Here is a 20,000-nt window from a genome sequence, read left to right as displayed (position 1 = left end):
CGCTCTCGCGCACGCTCACTCTCGCGCACGCTCACTCTCGCGCACGCTCACTCTCGCGCACGCTCACTCTCGCGCACGCTCACTCTCGCGCACGCTCACTCTCGCGCTCGCTCACTCTCGCGCTCGCTCTCACGCTCGCTCTCACGCTCGCTCTCACGCTCGCTCTCACGCTCGCTCACTCTCACGCTCACTCTCACGCTCACTCTCACGCTCACTCTCACGCTCACTCTCACGCTCACTCTCACGCTCGCTCACTCTCACGCTCGCTCACTCTCACGCTCGCTCACTCTCACGCTCGCTCACTCTCACGCTCGCTCACTCTCACGCTCGCTCACTCTCACGCTCGCTCACGCTCACTCACTCTCACTCTCACGCTCACGCTCACTCACGCTCACTCACTCTCACTCTCACGCTCACTCTCGCTCTCGCTCTCACTCTCACTCGCACGCTCACTCTCACGCTCACTCTCTCGCTCTCTCACTCTCTCGCTCTCTCACTCTCACTCACACTCTCACGCTCACTCTCACGCTCACGCTCACTCTCACGCTCACTCTCACGCTCACTCTCACTCACGCTCGCTCTCACGCTCGCTCTCACGCACGCTCGCTCTCGCTCTCACGCTCGCTCTCACTCTCGCTCTCTCGCTCTCACGCACGCACGCTCTCACTCACGCACGCTCGCTCTCACGCACGCTCGTTCTCACGCTCGCTCTCACGCACGCTCGCTCTCACGCACGCTCGCTCTCACGCACGCTCGCTCTCACGCACGCTGGCTCTCACGCTCGCACGCATGCTCGCTCTCACGTTCGCTCTCACGCTCGCTCTCACGCTCGCTCTCTCGCACGCTCGCTCTCACGCTCACTCTAACGCACGCTCGCTCTCACGCACCCTCACTCTCACTCTCGCTCTAACGCACGCACGCTCGCTCTCACGCACCCTCGCTCTCACTCTCGCTCTCTCGCTCTCACGCCAGTCACTCTCACGCCAGTCGCTCTCACGCTCGCTCTCACGCACGGTCGCTCTCACGCACGCTCGCTCTCACGCACGCTCGCTCTCACGCACGCTCGCTCTCACGCACGCTCGCTCTCACTCTCGCTCTCTCGCTCTCGCTCTCACGCCAGTCGCTCTCACGCTCGCTCTCACGCACGCTCGCTCTCACGCAAGCTCGCTCTCACGCTTACTCTCACGCTCACTCTCACACTCACGCTCGCTCTCACGCTCGCTCTAACGCACGCTCGCTCTCACGCACGCTCGCTCTCACGCACGCTCGCTCTCACTCTTGCTCTCACGCCACTCGCTCTCACGCCACTCGCTCTCACGCACGCTCGCTCTCACGCACGCTCGCTATCACGCACGCTCGCTCTCACGCTTACTCTCACGCTCGCTCTCACACTCACGCACGCTCGCTCTCACGCTCGCTCTCACACTCACGCACGCTCGCTCTCACGCTCGCTCTCACACTCACGCACGCTCGCTCTCACGCTCGCTCTCACTCTCTCGCTCACGCACGCTCGCTCTCGCGCTCTCGCTCGCTCTCACTCTCACGCTCGCTCGCTCTCACTCTCACGCTCGCTCTCACTCTCACGCTCGCTCACTCTCGCGCTCGCTCACTCACTCTCGCTCACTCGCGCTCGCTCACTCACTCTCGCTCACTCACTCTCGCTCACTCACTCTCGCTCACTCACTCTCGCTCACTCACTCTCGCTCACTCACTCTCGCTCACTCACTCTCGCTCACTCTCGCGCTCGCTCGCTCACTCTCGCGCTCGCTCGCTCGCTCACTCTCGCGCTCGCTCGCTCGCTCACTCTCGCGCTCGCTCGCTCACTCTCGCGCTCGCTCGCTCACTCACTCGCTCACTCTCGCGCTCACTCTCGCGCTCACTCTCGCGCTCACTCTCGCGCTCACTCTCGCGCTCACTCTCGCGCTCACTCTCGCGCTCACTCTCGCGCTCACTCTCACGCTCACTCTCACGCTCACTCTAACGCTCACTCTCACTCTCACGCTCACGCTCACTCTCACGCTCACTCTCACGCTCACTCTCACGCTCACTCTCACTCTCACGCTCACTCTCACGCTCACTCTCACGCTCACTCTCACGCTCACTCTCACGCTCACTCTCACGCTCACTCTCACGCTCACTCTCACGCTGACAGAGTGAGAAGATCAGGTACAGTGAGTGACTTACTAACACCGGTCGAGGTTCATAACTCTCCTCAAACAGTCTGTCGATGGCAAATAAAGCCGCCTGATAGAAACACACACATCAGTAAATGTAAATACAGAAATAACACACAAAAAAAAAAACATGTAGAAGTAATCCAAATAATGAATTCTACACATCTAATATCTAAACATACATTGAAATGCAAGCGCTGGTGTTTTCCACTGTATTGTCATGCACTTATACTTCGTATTAATTTAATTCACGATTAATTTAGTACTGCTAATAATCATCTATATCAGTGGATCTCAACCTTCACGAATAGCCACAAAAATATTCAAAGGATAAGGATTTTTACTCACAATTTCTACCCAATAAAATATTTTAGAGCTTGGCATAACTACAATTTTTTTTTTAAATGTGTTTATATAAAAATGTGTTTAGTGTCTTATTTTAATGTTTGTTTTGTCTTGTTTGGAGTTATTTTGTTGGAGTTTTGTGAAGTTATTCGGTCATCTTGAGCCCCTGGTTGAGAAGAGTTGATGAGTTAAATTGCTGATGAGTCATTATCAGTCAGGAAGCATGGAAACCCTCAGTGGTGTGCGTGAGGTGTGTGCGTCAGGTGTGTGCGTCAGACGTGTGGCAGGTGTGTGCGTCAGGTGTGTGCGTCAGGTGTGTGCGTCAGGTGTGTGCGTCAGACGTGTGGCAGGTGTGTGCGTCAGGTGTGTGCGTCAGACGTGTGAAAGGTGTGTGCGTCAGGTGTGTGCGTCAGGTGTGTGCGTCAGGTGTGTGCGTCAGGTGTGTGCGTCAGGTGTGTGCGTCAGGTGTGTGCGTCAGACGTGTGTCAGGTGTGTGCGTCAGGTGTGTGCGTCAGGTGTGTGCGTCAGGGGTGTGCGTCAGGGGTGTGCGTCAGACGTGTGAAAGGTGTGTGCGTCAGGTGTGTGCGTCAGACGTGTGAAAGGTGTGTGCGTCAGGTGTGTGCGTCAGGTGTGTGCGTCAGGTGTGTGCGTCAGGTGTGTGCGTCAGGTGTGTGCGTCAGACGTGTGTCAGGTGTGTGCGTCAGGTGTGTGCGTCAGGGGTGTGCGTCAGGTGTGTGCGTCAGACGTGTGAAAGGTGTGTGCGTCAGGTGTGTGCGTCAGGTGTGTGCGTCAGGTGTGTGCGTCAGGTGTGTGCGTCAGGTGTGTGTGCCAGGTGTGTGGGTCAGACGTGTGGCAGGTGTGTGCGTCAGGTGTGTGCGTCAGGTGTGTGCGTCAGGGGTGTGCGTCAGGGGTGTGCGTCAGGGATGTGTGGCAGGTGTGTGCGTCAGAAGTGTGGCAGGTGTGTGCGTCAGACGTGTGGCAGGTGTGTGCGTCAGGTGTGTGCGTCAGGGGTGTGCGTCAGGGGTGTGCGTCAGACGTGTGCGTCAGACGTGTGCATCAGACGTGTGCGTCAGACGTGTGGCAGGTGTGTGCGTCAGGTGTGTGCGTCAGACGTGTGCGTCAGACGTGTGGCAGGTGTGTGCGTCAGGTGTGTGCGTCAGGTGTGTGCGTCAGACGTGTGGCAGGTGTGTGCGTCAGACGTGTGGCAGGTGTGTGCGTCAGACGTGTGCGTCAGACGTGTGCGTCAGGTGTGTGCGTCAGACGTGTGTCAGGTGTGTGCGTCAGGTGTGTGCGTCAGACGTGTGCGTCAGACGTGTGGCAGGTGTGTGCGTCAGGTGTGTGCGTCAGGGGTGTGCGTCAGGGGTGTGCGTCAGGGGTGTGCGTCAGGGGTGTGCGTCAGGGGTGTGCGTCAGGGGTGTGCGTCAGACGTGTGGCAGGTGTGAGCGGCAGGTGTGCGTCAGGTGCGCGGCAGACGTGTGGCAGGTGTGTGCGTCAGGTGTGTGCGTCAGACGTGTGGCCGGTGTGTGCGTCAGGTGTGTGTGTCAGACGTGTGGCAGGTGTGTGCGTCAGGTGTGTGCGTCAGACGTGTGCGTCAGACGTGTGCGTCAGACGTGTGGCAGGTGTGTGCGTCAGACGTGTGGCAGGTGTGTGCGTCAGGTGTGTGCGTCAGACGTGTGTCAGGTGTGTGCGTCAGACGTGTGCGTCAGACGTGTGCGTCAGACGTGTGGCAGGTGTGTGCGTCAGACGTGTGGCAGGTATGTGCGTCAGGTGTGTGCGTCAGACGTGTGGCAGGTGTGTGCGTCAGGTGTGTGCATCAGACGTGTGGCAGGGGTGTGCGTCAGGGGTGTGCGTCAGGGGTGTGCGTCAGACGTGTGGCAGGGGTGTGCGTCAGGGGTGTGCGTCAGACGTGTGGCAGGTGTGAGGCAGGTGTGTGAGGCAGGTGTGCGGCCTGTGTGCGTCAGGTGCGCGTCAGACGTGTGTCAGATCCTCGTACCTTTGCATTAGCCGTATCAAAGATGGTTTCCACCAGCAGAACATCAGCACCTCCATCCAGCAAACCCTTCACCTGCTCCTCATACGCCTCCACCAGCTCATCGAACGCTGAACACACACACACACACACACACACACACACACACACACACACACACACACTCACGTCATGCGTGACGAACGGCAGCACACGTTCAACAAACACTCTCTCTCTGTCTTACTGATGTTCCTGTAGTCGGGTCTCTCCACTGACGGCGACAAACACACACACACACACACACACACACACACAGTCTTACTGATGTTCCTGTAGTCGGGTCTCTCCACTGACGGCGACACACACACACACACACACAGTCTTACTGATGTTCCTGTAGTCGGGTCTCTCCACTGACGGCGACACACACACACACACACACACACACACACACAGTCTTACTGAAGTTCCTGTAGTCGGGTCTCTCCACTGACGGCGACACACACACACACACACACACACAGTCTTACTGATGTTCCTGTAGTCGGGTCTCTCCACTGACGGCGACACACACACACACACACACAGTCTTACTGATGTTCCTGTAGTCGGGTCTCTTCACTGACGGCGACACACACACACACACACACACAGTCTTACTGATGTTCCTGTAGTCGGGTCTCTCCACTGACAGCGACACACACACACACACACACACAGTCTTACTGATGTTCCTGTAGTCGGGTCTCTCCACTGACGGCGACACACACACACACAGTCTTACTGATGTTCCTGTAGTCGCGTCTCTCTACTGACGGCGACACACACACACACACACAATCTTACTGATGTTCCTGTAGTCGGGTCTCTCCACTGACGGCGACACAGACAGTGTTTTATTGGTGGGACCCAAAGCTCCTGCGACAAACCGCTTACAACCTGCCAACGACAACAACACCGTCACAAACACTACGAAAGTCACGCTACGATCATGAAGAGAGACTGACGTGTGTATGACCTGTCTGAGCTGTGACATCATCAGCCGCTCTCCGGGCCAGTTGCGCAGACGCTTTATTCAGCCGATACGCCTGACACACAACAACACACACACACACGTTACTGACTCGACAAATCATGCTTTATCATTTAAAGTGCCCTGTTTTGCTATTTTAAAGCTTGCTAATGTTGTTCACATGCATCTAAACTCCAACAAACTTTAATTTCCTCATAATCTCCACTGCAGCTTCAGTTCTTTCTCTCAGTGTCTGAAACACTTCCATCAAAGATTCAGTCTTTCTAAGCTCCGCCTCTCTGAGAGCTGCTCTACTCTGATTGGCCAGAAAGCAAATGCTCATTATCATATCTGAATCTCAGTGATACGAACAGTAATGATGGCACGAACACGAACCAAACTCTTCCAGTCTCAGATACACTAGTGTTTGAGGGCGGAGCTAAGAGACGCTGCTCAGCCAATCAAGACTAGAGGAGGACATTATGCTAATTAGTTACAAACCTAGGCAGGTTCAGCAGGAACTGAGACTGAATTACTGACGACTTGTTTCAGTTCAGAATCTCTTTTTTCTTTTAGGAGACAAAATCTCCATTTATTTTTGATCGTTGAAATTTTGCAGAGCTTTTACATTCACGAACACATGAAGGGGAATCTCTCATAATGTTAAACACATAATTCACCAGATCCTCGAGGCCGTAGTCTTGCTGAGCGATGCTGGTGCCACTGAAGGTGTTCGTCTCGATGAGGTCCGCGCCGGCCTCCAGATACTCCTGTGCGCACACACACACACACACACACACACACACACACACACACACACACACACACACACACACACACACACACACACACACACACACACACGTGCAGTGAGAAACTAGTGCAATAAACAGCAGCACTGACTAATAAAATCACAACGCAAATGTAGAAGAAGCTCTAAAATGATGAGAGTGTCATTATTCAGATGAGCTGAGTTTAATAACTGTGTGTTAACTGTAAGTTCATCAATTATGAAACCAGTTCAATTTCAGCTGTAAACCAAACAGTGATGCATCATCAGTTCAGATCTGATCTTTTAAAGCTCATCTGGGTCCTCATGTATAACCCAGCGCATGATAACAGCAGAACTCGCGCTCTGTGGAAATACTTTCACGCGTCAATAAAGCACATAAGACCTATCTGTTTCCATTAAGAGACCATTAATAGTCTCATTCCATTGGAGACTTCAGATGCCCCAACACCTGTGAAGAGACGACTCCACGCCTGTGAAGAGACGACTCCACGCCTGTGAAGAGACGACTCCACGCCTGTGAAGAGACGACTCCACGCCTGTGAAGAGACGACTCCACGCCTGTGAAGAGACGACTCCACGCCTGTGAAGAGACGACTCCACGCCTGTGAAGAGACGACTCCACGCCTGTGAAGAGACGACTCCACGCCTGTGAAGAGACGACTCCACGCCTGTGAAGAGACGACTCCACGCCTGTGAAGAGACGACTCCACGCCTGTGAAGAGACGACTCCACGCCTGTGAAGAGACGACTCCACGCCTGTGAAGAGACGACTCCACGCCTGTGAAGAGACGACTCCACGCCTGTGAAGAGACGACTCCACGCCTGTGAAGAGACGACTCCACGCCTGTGAAGCGACGACTCCACGCCTGTGAAGAGACGACTCCACGCCTGTGAAGAGACGACTCCACGCCTGTGAAGAGACGACTCCACGCCTGTGAAGAGACGACTCCACGCCTGTGAAGAGACGACTCCACGCCTGTGAAGAGACGACTCCACGCCTGTGAAGAGACGACTCGACGCCTGTGAAGAGGCGACTCCACGCCTGTGAAGAGACGACTCCACGCCTGTGAAGAGACGACTCCACGCCTGTGAAGAGACGACTCCACGCCTGTGAAGAGGCGACTCCACGCCTGTGAAGAGACGACTCCACGCCTGTGAAGAGACGACTCCACGCCTGTGAAGAGACGACTCCACGCCTGTGAAGAGACGACTCCACGCCTGTGAAGAGACGACTCCACGCCTGTGAAGAGACGACTCCACGCCTGTGAAGAGACGACTCCACGCCTGTGAAGAGACGACTCCACGCCTGTGAAGAGACGACTCCACGCCTGTGAAGAGACGACTCCACGCCTGTGAAGAGACGACTCCACGCCTGTGAAGAGACGACTCCACGCCTGTGAAGAGACGACTCCACGCCTGTGAAGAGACGACTCCACGCCTGTGAAGAGACGACTCCACGCCTGTGAAGAGACGACTCCACGCCTGTGAAGAGACGACTCCACGCCTGTGAAGAGACGACTCCACGCCTGTGAAGAGACGACTCCACGCCTGTGAAGAGGCGACTCGACGCCTGTGAAGAGGCGACTCGACGCCTGTGAAGAGGCGACTCCACGCCTGTGAAGAGACGACTCCACGCCTGTGAAGAGGCGACTCCACGCCTGTGAAGAGGCGACTCCACGCCTGTGAAGAGACGACTCCACGCCTGTGAAGAGACGACTCCACGCCTGTGAAGAGACGACTCCACGCCTGTGAAGAGGCGACTCCACGCCTGTGAAGAGACGACTCCACGCCTGTGAAGAGACGACTCCACGCCTGTGAAGAGACGACTCCACGCCTGTGAAGAGACGACTCCACGCCTGTGAAGAGACGACTCCACGCCTGTGAAGAGACGACTCCACGCCTGTGAAGAGACGACTCCACGCCTGTGAAGAGACGACTCCACGCCTGTGAAGAGACGACTCCACGCCTGTGAAGAGACGACTCCACGCCTGTGAAGAGACGACTCCACGCCTGTGAAGAGACGACTCCACGCCTGTGAAGAGACGACTCCACGCCTGTGAAGAGACGACTCCACGCCTGTGAAGAGACGACTCGACGCCTGTGAAGAGACGACTCCACGCCTGTGAAGAGACGACTCCACGCCTGTGAAGAGACGACTCCACGCCTGTGAAGAGACGACTCCACGCCTGTGAAGAGACGACTCCACGCCTGTGAAGAGACGACTCCACGCCTGTGAAGAGACGACTCGACGCCTGTGAAGAGGCGACTCGACGCCTGTGAAGAGGCGACTCCACGCCTGTGAAGAGACGACTCCACGCCTGTGAAGAGACGACTCCACGCCTGTGAAGAGACGACTCCACGCCTGTGAAGAGACGACTCCACGCCTGTGAAGAGACGACTCCACGCCTGTGAAGAGACGACTCCACGCCTGTGAAGAGACGACTCCACGCCTGTGAAGAGGCGACTCCACGCCTGTGAAGAGACGACTCCACGCCTGTGAAGAGACGACTCCACGCCTGTGAAGAGACGACTCCACGCCTGTGAAGAGGCGACTCCACGCCTGTGAAGAGACGACTCCACGCCTGTGAAGAGACGACTCCACGCCTGTGAAGAGACGACTCCACGCCTGTGAAGAGACGACTCCACGCCTGTGAAGAGACGACTCCACGCCTGTGAAGAGACGACTCGACGCCTGTGAAGAGACGACTCCACGCCTGTGAAGAGACGACTCGACGCCTGTGAAGAGACGACTCCACGCCTGTGAAGAGACGACTCGACGCCTGTGAAGAGACGACTCCACGCCTGTGAAGAGACGACTCCACGCCTGTGAAGAGACGACTCGACGCCTGTGAAGAGACGACTCCACGCCTGTGAAGAGACGACTCGACGCCTGTGAAGAGACGACTCCACGCCTGTGAAGAGACGACTCCACGCCTGTGAAGAGACGACTCCACGCCTGTGAAGAGACGACTCCACGCCTGTGAAGAGACGACTCCACGCCTGTGAAGAGACGACTCCACGCCTGTGAAGAGACGACTCCACGCCTGTGAAGAGACGACTCCACGCCTGTGAAGAGACGACTCGACGCCTGTGAAGAGACGACTCGACGCCTGTGAAGAGACGACTCGACGCCTGTGAAGAGACGACTCCACGCCTGTGAAGAGACGACTCGACGCCTGTGAAGAGACGACTCCACGCCTGTGAAGAGACGACTCCACGCCTGTGAAGAGACGACTCCACGCCTGTGAAGAGACGACTCCACGCCTGTGAAGAGACGACTCGACGCCAGCGATATGTTATGCCCTAAATTAATACATGATTATCTGCCTGTATTTTTCTGTATTTCTGAAATGCACTTTCTGTAAAGCTGCTTTGAGACCATGTGTATTGTGAAAAGCGCTTTACAAATACATTTGAATTTAATTTAATTGAATTAAAAATATAAAGAAATTATAAAAAATACAATTTGGCCAGTGGAAAAGATTAAGAAAAACTTTTTCTGAAATGTATTTTATACGGTTTGATTTATTTATTCAAAAACAATGCAAGGATCGGCTACTAAATGATTTTTATCAATGTAATGTGACGCACATCCGTATCTCGTATTTTCCTAATGTCTTGTACCGTTAATATGCATATGCAAATGATATGCAGATGAGGATCTGCACAGTAAAACGAGCTCATATATGGATATTTCGGGAGGAGACGCGTGTGCACAATCTTCCTCTGACTGGGATTATAAAGGGGATTCTGCGCAGGTTCTGGCGTACACACAGCTTTATAATCTGAATATTTTTGCCGTACGACATTTTTGTCTTTCGGGCGCAGACACACTTTTAGTGCGGATCCTACACACAGGTTTATGAACGAGAGCCCTGTTCACACACACAGACCTTGTGGATGCTGTAGATGACGTCCGGTTGAGTGATGCTCAGCAGGTCATTATTGCCCTTCAGACTCTTGGGATGACCTTTGAACTCTTGACCTCTGAAATCTTCCTCTTCCAGGTTCCTCTGCTGGATCATCGTTCCCATTCCACCGTCCAGAACCAGAATCCTCTGGAGCAGGAGCTGCTCGAGTTCATCCCGGAGAGACGGCGCTCTTCCTGCTCAACACACACACACACACACACACACACACACACACACACACCACACATTCAAGTCAACTTTATTTATGTAACACTTTATGACAGACTATTTCAAAGAAGCTTCACAGTAATAATAGAGATTAAAATAACAGAATCAATAATGAAACTTCATCAAATATGAGACACATTCAGTTTCAGCTGTAAATCAGCTCTACAGAGGAAATATGATTCAACTCAATGTTGATTCAATTCAGTTCAATAACTTTTATAACAATGTAACAATTTATAAAATTTAAATTATAAGTCAGTCTCAGTGATTAAAACAACATCTAAAACGGTATGCAATCAAGATGTTTAAAATAATCTTTAGTGAATTTTGAGCAAGAAATGGTTAATATAAATGCAGAAATTGTGCATTGATTACATGATCCACTGGTGTATCGATCAGGCTGATGATGTCACTGGACACATGCACTGCTGTGCGCGCGCACACAATCAAACAGTTTGTTACACAAGAGATCAAAGCGTGAAATGCATTAAACTGATCAAAATATCGTCATTTCTCTCTCAACTGAGAGCTTAAGCACATATCACACACTACATTAATAATGAAATAAGTATTTGCATCAATCGGATTGATTTTGACAGCTACCGGCTGATGCAGATGAAGCGCGTGCATGAATCACCTGTTGCATCAGAACCGATCCGAACTTACCGGCAGCAGAACTGGGATGTATCGTCGGCGGCATCGAGCCGAATAAAGTCCCGAAACTCTGAGAATAAACACGCTTAATCGCGATGCAATGGGGTCAGACCGGTAGTGTTCTGTAAACACTGTCAAACTTTCTTTTGTGAAACTTCTGTGCAACAACACGTGTAGGACAGTCGCGCATGCGCAGCCTGAAGCGTGCACTGCTGCGCATGCGCACATCCTGCCGTTGTGCAACATTCACTGCTTTACTAACTAGAGCACAGCTTTATGTAGGTATTTAAAACCAAAAAAATAAACATATATATATATAAAGCTATTTATTCTTCATAACGCCTGTTACACTCAAACCAGGAAAAGGAGAATGAGAAAAGCAGGTAGATGTTAAACTGGCTTCATTTTTAAACTATATATGATCTGATAGAATATGGTGTGATTTCTCACACACTCATTAGTCAGTTTGAACTTTGACCCTCAGGGTGAGAATCACCATATGGGTAAAGTTCAATACACACACTCACTTATACACACACACACGCACACACACACACACACACACACACACAGCTTCACACTGAAGCATAAATTATGACATAAAATGTCATTATGTCAGTCAGGTTTAGGTATGAGATACCCATTTCTGATTATGAGATAAAAAGTTAATATTTTTATATATACTAAATTATAAGTATGACATAAGTAATAATTATGATAAAAAGTTGGAATTATGACATTTGTAATACTTATGACATACTAAGTCAAAATTTCAAGTAATTGATAAATTGACAAACGTCAAAATTATGAGATAGAAAGATAAACATTTCAGCTTTCTATTTTATCATAAGGATTTACCAAAGCATGTTTTATCTTTTATCTTCCGTAGGAATTCAACATGAGAAAGATTGATTCTGAACGATTAAAGCGTGTTGGTTTACATTTCAAATAATGAAGAGAATAAGTTTCTGATGCTCGTTTGTCACAATGGGATGATAACAGGAATAAATAAATAAAAACAGCCGGTTCATTAAGGTAATGAGAACAGGTTTGCTTTTAATGGGACTCACTTTCTCTGAGCAAAACGCTTGCATGACTTCTGTGTGTGTGTGTGTGTGTGTGTGTGTGTGTGTGTGTGTGTGTGTGTGTGTGTGTGTGAGAGAGACTAACCAATGATGATTAATCATGTGATTGTGGGAAAGAAAATGAGAGTCCAGTAAATTGTGAATTATTTCTGCGCTCATGCAATGTGTAAAAATGTAATTGTGCTGCAATGATTTGCATGTTCAGGAGAATAACGAGGCAGAGGCGATGAGAGAGCAGACGTGTTTCTACTTTAATGTTAAAGCCGTTCTGGATCACCTGACATCAGTACAGGTCAAAGGTCAACACAGGGGTCACCGTCCAGACAAAAATAAATACAATCAAAAGAAGAAACAAATGCACACGTGTCACTCCAGAGGAAACAGAAACACTGGTGAGAGAGAGTGTGTGCGTGTCGTTTAGTGTGAGTGAAATCATAAACGCTGATTCCTGTCAGTTTTATCGTTTCTACGGAAACCTCTGAATAAACATCTGCGCATGTGCTTTGTGTGAGCGCTCGTTTAATAATCACTTTATATTTCATCATTCCATATTTAAAGAGCCACATGCAGCACGACGGACACAAACGTACAGAAAAAAAACAAATTCATTTGACTAAACACAAAGATAGCCCTCAATGCTTGGGGAGCGGGTTGCATTGCATTCTGGGAAAGAGTGGCGAGTGTGTTGTAGTGTTGTCAAAAGTACCGACTTCCGTACGAGCTCATCGGATATGTCTGTGATTGGCTACAATGATCAGCACACGGGAGCGTTTGAAAGTTTTTATTAAAAACGGAAAGCACTAGCAGGACCGTCCGCTGATATACGCAAGCTTTCAAACGCTACGTGTGTGTCTGTGCAAGCGCTCGCTGAAGAGCAGCATTGATGGATATTAGCGCTGATCATTGTAGCCAATCACAGACATATCCGATGAGCTCGTGAACACAGCGGCCAATCAGAGGCGTTTATGACTCCGCTCAAACGGCACATTTTTACAATTTTTAGTATCGACTTGGTAGAGAAGTCGTTACTTTGACCACACTAGTGTGTTGAAATGTGTGTCAGTCGTCGTCGTCGGAGGGGCACGCCAGCGCCTGCCGGTACCCGTCCAGCCACTTCTCCAGCATGTGTGTGACGAGCGGGTGACGTCTGCGTCTGATGCTCTTCTGCAGCGCCGCTAGAGTCCCGCCCTCCGTCACACAGCAGTCCAGCCAATCCCTGAGCAGACGCTCCTGCTGCTCCTCACTGCCCATCTGCACACACACACACACACACACACACACATTAGTACTATAATAACAGCCAGTGCAGTGTGTGTTTATTTCTTATTCAAAACACCGTCTCCAGTTAAACATCAGAGCAGAACGTCTATGAATCACAGAAAAATACAAGACAAGAACATGAGCAGGTCATATTTCACACTAGATAATAAACACAAAAACAGCCTAAATTCTGCTTAAAGAAACACCGTGTGTGTGTGTGTGTTTGAGTGTGTGAGTGAGTGAGTGTGTGTGTCAGGGTTCCTGCACACTTTTTCAGATTTAAGTCAGATTTAAGGCTTTTTAAGACCTGAAGAAATCAAAATTAATACCTTACATCAGGGGTGTGCAATATTGACAAAAATATGTCTTGATATTTTAAAAGTTTTGTTGATGATAATTAGATATTTGACTGATTGTGTTTGTGTGCTGGTACCATGGCTGGTTTAGGCCTGTTGTTGACAGCTGACTCACGAAGATATTCATATTTTTCATATTCTATGCAGTGGTCAGTTCACAGCAGTGACAGAAATTATTTTTTTTTTATTAACGGGCAATATTTGCCTCATTAAACTGATTTCCAGGGGCATTTTCACATATATGTATGGAGAAAAATATTTAAACTAGGAGGTATGCATCACCTTTTATGTCAAATTCGAACATTCAAATTAAATTATATTAGAATAATAACTCAATACCACTGTTACCAGTTAAATTAAATAATCATTAAATCAAAATCCATCTTTGCAGTGCAGAGGAGACACAGAAGCGGCATCAATATATTTACACTCCATTTACAATTTCATAAATAAAGCTATGAGATAGTTTTTTTAAATTCAATATTTAAACAGGAACTGATTTCTAATTGTAACATTTTAATTACCGGGTACTTTAAATGTGCAAGTAAACCCGCCAGTAGGCGGCGGTAAATCACTCTCAGGGAGTCATTCCTTCACACGATTTGTTCAAACGCTGATTCATTCAGGAAGAGCAAGTGATTGTTCATTGAATCGAATTGCACATAAAGAATGAACTTACAATCAGGGGTGCTGTAAAGGGGGGGTAAACGATGACGATTCTCGGGGCCCATGACTAAGAGGGGGCCCAGAGAAGCCCCCAATAAAATTGTGATGCTAAAAAAATATATTTGATAGTAAAAATTATTAACTTTAAATTATTCTATTTGCTGTTTCCTGGTGTCAAATTTTTTTATTTGGTTAGGAAACACAAACATCCGTGGGCCCATCTCCCCCTCTTGATTATCATAAAATGGTTCAGTCCGCCCAAATTGTATCCAGGCAACACAAACAGCTTGACTTCACTTATAGCGCCGGCAGAATATCAACTGACGGAAGAGGAAGTGAAAATGCCTCAAAAATCTGGAAGTAAAAAACTTAAAGAGAAAAAAATAAGAGAAGTGAAAGAGGCAAAGGGTGGACAGTATGTTACCCAATATTTCACAAGAAAAGGTGGGTTTGAAAGTAGGCCTAAATTATTAGTGGACCGCCCGCACGCTTTGTACATGAGGCCCCAGGTCTCTACGGTAGCATTTTTCGACAAGTTAGCACGTTTCGATAGAGCAGGGTGCAGCGGGTGCACGGCTTTGGCTCACATGCAGCCGGTGTCGGCATCTTTGTAAGAGGCTCCGCCCACTTTCAGCACCCTGCTGCGGTCCACGCTGTTGCACCTGTCTTACCAGCAGTCTAACTTCATGAACTTTGATAAAAAATCCTCTGCCAGCTACTGTACAAACTACTATCAGCTGTTTATGAGGTTTCAGTGCATCTCTTGAAGATGATGTGGAATTGTATTACTACTACAATGTCCCCTATATTGTCAAATACAGCATGATTCATCTCTGCCAACAATCTTCACATAATACTTTCACATTATCTGATCCAGCAAAACTCAATTTAAACAGCGTAAAATGATTGCCTGTGGACGTTATAGGTAGAAATTATTATATTTCTGTTTTTATTCACACAATAAATATTTAAACTATTTTTAATGAAAATTCATGTAGTTTTAGGAAAAGTCAGGGAGCAGCAAGGCTTTGTGATTGTTATTGACTATGCAAATTTCAAAATGGTCAAAATGACGCCTTGGTTGTTCAAGTGTTAAAGATAATTACCATTTACCATAAGTTTAAATGTTGCGGTTAAAATGACTGCTGGTGGCCGTTCTAGTGTTAAAAGTGCATGATTTAGGGAACTCAATTTTCTCCCAATGTTAGGTCATGAAAACGCTGTAAACAATAACAATACACAGTTTTAGTTAAACGTTCAATGCAGTCAAACGCACTTTGTCAAAATCATGCCTCGTTCCAAACAGAGTCAAATGAACCAGCAGCAGCAACTGGTCCGGCTCCCAACCCCTAACTCCAGCATCCCCTGAATCAGCCCCTGCGCTCCCACATGAAGAAGAAGGTGAGCGGCTATTAGTATTAGTTTAATGGCAACACATTAATGTCTGAAAGTGATACACACAAAATATAAGAGGCATCTGTAGAGTGGAAAAGATTGGCTATAGGAAATGCTATATACATTGTCATTTCCAGGACCCTCTTCCTGTTTGTCAGGGAGAACTGAGGAAGTGGAGGAAGAGATGGAAGAGGGTACAGATGCAAGTGAGACACAGATGTCAGAGAGTGAAGATGGAGATGAGAATTCAGATGCCGAGGATAGACTGAATGTTGAGGGATTTGAAAGGGAAGAAAATCTTGTGACAAACGACCCTGGTTTGTGGCCACCAGTTTGTACTGATCAGGATAGGGAGGACATAGTCAGAAAATTGGCTGTGACCATGAGAGAAAAGAAAGGAAAGTGGAAATGCCATGCGATTCAGGGGGAAAGCCGTTCCCTGAATACTTGAATTATACAAAGTCAGCCTATTCAGCTATTCACAGTATATACAGTACTGAAGTAGTGCAGTATTACAGAGGACAAATTACGGGTGTGGACATGGGATGGAGTTCAATTGTCTGATTGACTTAAATATATGAGAATGATAGTCAAAATACCATAAAAGCGGATGATTTTATGTAAATTAATATGAAAACAGTCTCAGCTGTGTTGGGGGCCCTGTCAAGATTCTTTTCATGGGGCCCAAAATCCTTAGCAGCGCCCCTGCCTACAATTGAACTGAAATTATAAAGCTTTCTCCTTCTCTCTCGCGTGCGGGAGACAGACGTGATGCTGACGCCAATGTGACGCGAAATGTCACGTGAACAAGCAAATCCACAAAGATAGAATAATAAATTAAAAAGTACGCTAATCAGATAGACATATCTAAATGTTTTCCAAATTAAAACTAAGTCAAATTGCCATCGGAAATTTAAGACCTTTCATTAGTAAAAATAAGACTTTTTATGGCCTTAAATTTAAAAAATCTAATTTAAGACTTTTTAAGGATCCGCGGAAACCCTGGTGTGTCTGATTGAGTGAGAATGTGTGTGTGTGTGTGTGTGTGTGTGTTTACCTCTTGTGCTGACAGGAAGTGTATCTGTAGTAGTTTCCTCTCACTGTCCACCAGTGGCAGGAAGGTCACGCTCACGTCCTCATCAGTGTTCAGATTGGCGCCTGCACCACGATTATCACAACCGTCCGTTTCCATGCCGACCAGAGCAGAAAAGTGACCTCTCGTGTAACCGAGAGCAATCGGACTCTTCCAGCAGAAGCTCTGTTCCCATAGCAACGGCAGGTAAACACCTGGACACACACACACACACACACGAGTCACACTTCTGTGTGTTTCCACATGACACAGCAGAACTCTTCTAAACGGCTCACCTTGAAATCGAGTGAATCCTAAAGTTTCTCCACGGAAACTCTTGTAATACTTCACTCCGTAAACGATGATGGGCCGCCGCAGGATATGAGCCAGAACAAATATATGCGTTTGCTCTAAACTCGCACCGGGCTGCAACGACACAGAGCATCACAGATCTGAGTCAACGCCAGTCCAGAACACTCAACGCACAGCCTTTAAAGACCGACCGATAGTGTAACAGGCAGTGCAGTGTGTGTTTAATTCTCATTCAGAACTGTTACAGATCAGAGAAAAACCTCCATGAATCACATCACAATACAAGACAAGAATAACAAGGTCATATTTCACACAAAATAATAAAAACAAACACAAAAAACAGCCTAAATTCTGCTCAAAGAAACACTGTGTGTGGGAATGTGTAAGGGAGAGAGTGTGTGTGAGTGTGCGTGTGTGTGTGAGTGAGGGAGTGTGTGTGTGTGAGTGTGTGTGTGTGAGAATGTGTGAGAGTGTGCGTGTGTGTGAGTGAGGGAGTGTGTGTGTGTGCGCGAGAGTGTTAGTGAGTGTGTGTGTGTGTCAGTGTGTGCGCGAGCGTGTGAGTGAGTGTGTGTGCGTGCGTGCGAGTGTGTGAGTGAGGGAGTGTGAGTGTGTGTGTGCGAGTGTGTGTGTGCGCGCGAGCATGTGAGTGAGTGTGTGTGCGTGCGTGCGAGCGTGTGAGTGAGTGTGTGTGTGTGTGTGCGAGTGTGTGTGTGTGTGTGCGCGCGAGCGTGTGAGTGAGTGTGTGTGTGTGCGTTTGTGCGAGTGTGTGTGTTTGTGTGTGAGTGTGCGTGTGGGCGAGCCTGTGAGAGAGTGTGTGTGTGTGAGTGTGCGTGTGTGTGAGTGAGGGAGTGTGTGTGTGTGCGCGAGAGTGTGAGTGAGTGTGTGTGTGTGTGTGTGTGTGTGTGTGTGTGTGTGTGTGTGCGCGAGCGTGTGAGTGAGTGTGTGTGCGTGCGTGCGAGTGTGTGAGTGAGGGAGTGTGTGTGTGTGCGCGCGAGCGTGTGAGTGAGTGTGTGTGCGTGCGTGCGAGCGTGTGAGTGAGTGTGTGTGTGTGCGAGTGTGTGTGTGTGTGCGAGTGTGTGTGTGTGCGCGCGAGCGTGTGAGTGAGTGTGTGTGTGTGCGTTCGTGCGAGTGTGTGTGTTTGTGTGTGAGTGTGCGTGTGGGCGAGCGTGTGAGAGAGTGTGTGTGTGTGAGTGAGTGCGTGCGTGGGTGTGTGTGTGTGCGCGAGCGTGTGTGTGTGTGAGTGTGCGTGTGAGTGTGTGTGTGTGAGTGTGAGTGTGCGCGAGCGTGTGTGTGTGAGTGTGTGCGTATGTGTGCGCGCGAGCGTGTGAGAGAGTGTGTGTGTGTGAGTGAGTGCATGTGTGTGCGTGTGTGTGTGTGCGCGAGCGTGTGAGTGTGTGTGTGTGTGTGAGTGTGCGCGAGCGTGTGTGTGTGAGTGTGCGTATGTGTGTGAGAGTGTGCGTGTGTGTGCGCGCGAGCGTGTGAGAGAGTGTGTGTGTGTGAGTGAGTGCATGTGTGTGCGTGTGTGTGTGTGTGCGCGAGCGTGTGAGTGTGTGTGTGTGTGCACGAGCGTGTGTGTACCTGACTGGCGAGGTTGATGATGAAGGTCCAGTCCTCCTGCCACTGTTCCTCTCTCAGAGAGAAGTGAAGCCCAAAACTCTGTGAATACCACGACTCCCACTCCTTCCAGCGCGTGTAGAACCTGCACACCCGCAGACACACACACACACACGCAGACACATTCAAATGCTCGTCATTATCTAAAGAAATCAAGTTATCTAAACAAATCAGATACAGCGAGAGAATCTGTCCATGAACACAAACACACACACGCACGCATGTGTGTGACTCACCAGTGAGAGCAGTCGTGTAAACTGTCATGTAGAGTTTTCCTCAGCACTGAGTCTTTATCATAGATGCCCCATGTGGCCTGCAGAACCGAGTCCAGCAGACAGTCTCCAGCGGTGCGGTTCCACAGAGCGTAGAGACGCGAGTCCAGGCGTGAGCCCGACTCCAGAGACCAGTTGATGACCGCAGACTCCTCCTCCAGCTCTGCACACACACACAAACACACACACACACACACACACACACACACACACACACACACACACACACACTCCGTGAGGAACACTGCACACACACACTGCTGTAATAACAGGCCTGTAGACTCTCACCCTTCTGCACGTCTCGGTCCAGAACTTCATCAAACAGCTTCTCCTGAACGGCAGGAGGCAGATCTTCAATATCTGTCAAACGCAGAAGCCAAGTGAGAGAGTGTGTGAGTGTGTTAGTGAGAGAGTGAGAGAGTGTGAGTGAGAGTGAGTGAGAGAGTGTGTGAGTGTGTTAGTGAGAGAGTGAGAGTGAGAGTGAGTGAGTGAGAGAGTGTGAGTGAGAGAGTGCGTGAGTGAGAGAGTGTGAGTGAGAGTGAGTGAGAGAGTGTGTGAGTGAGAGAGTTAGAGTGTGTGAGAGAGTGTGAGTGAGAGAGTGTGTGTGAGCGAGAGTATGTGAGTGTGAGTTAGAGTGTTTGAGAGTGTGAGTGAGAGAGTGAGAGCATGTGAGTGTGAGTGAGAGAGTGTGTGTGAGCGAGAGTATGTGAGTGTGAGTGAGAGAGTGTGTGTGAGCGAGAGTATGTGAGTGTGAGTGAGAGAGTGTGTGTGAGCGAGAGTATGTGAGTGTGAGTGAGAGAGTGTGTGTGAGCGAGAGTATGTGAGTGTGAGTGAGAGAGTGTGAGTGAGAGAGTGTGTGTGAGAGAGTGTGTGTGAGCGAGA

At 49.4% G+C, this 20,000-nt stretch overlaps 2 protein-coding genes across 8 annotated transcripts in view; both read right to left on the bottom strand.

Moving 5' to 3' along the window:
* The window catches only part of mtr (5-methyltetrahydrofolate-homocysteine methyltransferase), a 45,114-nt gene extending 33,824 nt beyond the window's left edge, over window positions 1-11,290 (bottom strand). The window contains exons 1-7 of one of the 4 annotated variants that reach the window (XM_077194085.1): window positions 11,099-11,290; window positions 10,187-10,398; window positions 6,181-6,270; window positions 5,507-5,576; window positions 5,335-5,427; window positions 4,513-4,619; window positions 2,185-2,244 (exon numbers count right to left, since the gene is read on the bottom strand). In XM_077194085.1, coding sequence (XP_077050200.1) covers window positions 2,185-2,244; window positions 4,513-4,619; window positions 5,335-5,427; window positions 5,507-5,576; window positions 6,181-6,270; window positions 10,187-10,398; window positions 11,099-11,132 — 666 coding nt within the window. In that variant the 5' untranslated portion in view covers window positions 11,133-11,290. Of the gene's footprint in view, window positions 1-2,184; window positions 2,245-4,512; window positions 4,620-4,732; window positions 4,766-4,810; window positions 4,832-5,148; window positions 5,168-5,334; window positions 5,428-5,506; window positions 5,577-6,180; window positions 6,271-10,186; window positions 10,399-11,098 lie in introns of those variants that run through there. The other 3 variants (XM_077194088.1, XM_077194087.1, XM_077194086.1) reach the window with 3 other exon arrangements.
* Window positions 11,291-12,401: 1,111 nt separating this feature from the next.
* Window positions 12,402-20,000, bottom strand: part of zranb1a (zinc finger, RAN-binding domain containing 1a) — a 20,218-nt gene continuing 12,619 nt past the window's right edge. The window contains exons 5-11 of one of the 4 annotated variants that reach the window (XR_013186215.1): window positions 19,407-19,478; window positions 19,083-19,281; window positions 18,811-18,931; window positions 17,217-17,346; window positions 16,906-17,135; window positions 13,106-13,422; window positions 12,402-12,906 (exon numbers count right to left, since the gene is read on the bottom strand). Coding sequence is in view for 1 of the 4 variants with exons in the window: in XM_077194089.1 (XP_077050204.1) it covers window positions 13,231-13,422; window positions 16,906-17,135; window positions 17,217-17,346; window positions 18,811-18,931; window positions 19,083-19,281; window positions 19,407-19,478 (944 nt within the window). In the remaining 3 variants the exon portion in view is untranslated. Of the gene's footprint in view, window positions 13,423-16,905; window positions 17,136-17,216; window positions 17,347-18,810; window positions 18,932-19,082; window positions 19,282-19,406; window positions 19,479-20,000 lie in introns of all 4 variants that reach the window. The other 3 variants (XR_013186217.1, XR_013186216.1, XM_077194089.1) reach the window with 3 other exon arrangements.

The sequence above is a fragment of the Siphateles boraxobius genome, unplaced genomic scaffold (assembly GCF_051911475.1).
Source record: "Siphateles boraxobius isolate OS27281-9 unplaced genomic scaffold, OSU_SipBor_1 310, whole genome shotgun sequence".
NCBI classification, from domain to species: Eukaryota; Metazoa; Chordata; class Actinopteri; order Cypriniformes; family Leuciscidae; genus Siphateles; species Siphateles boraxobius.
This window is presented reverse-complemented; position numbering and strand designations above follow the sequence as displayed.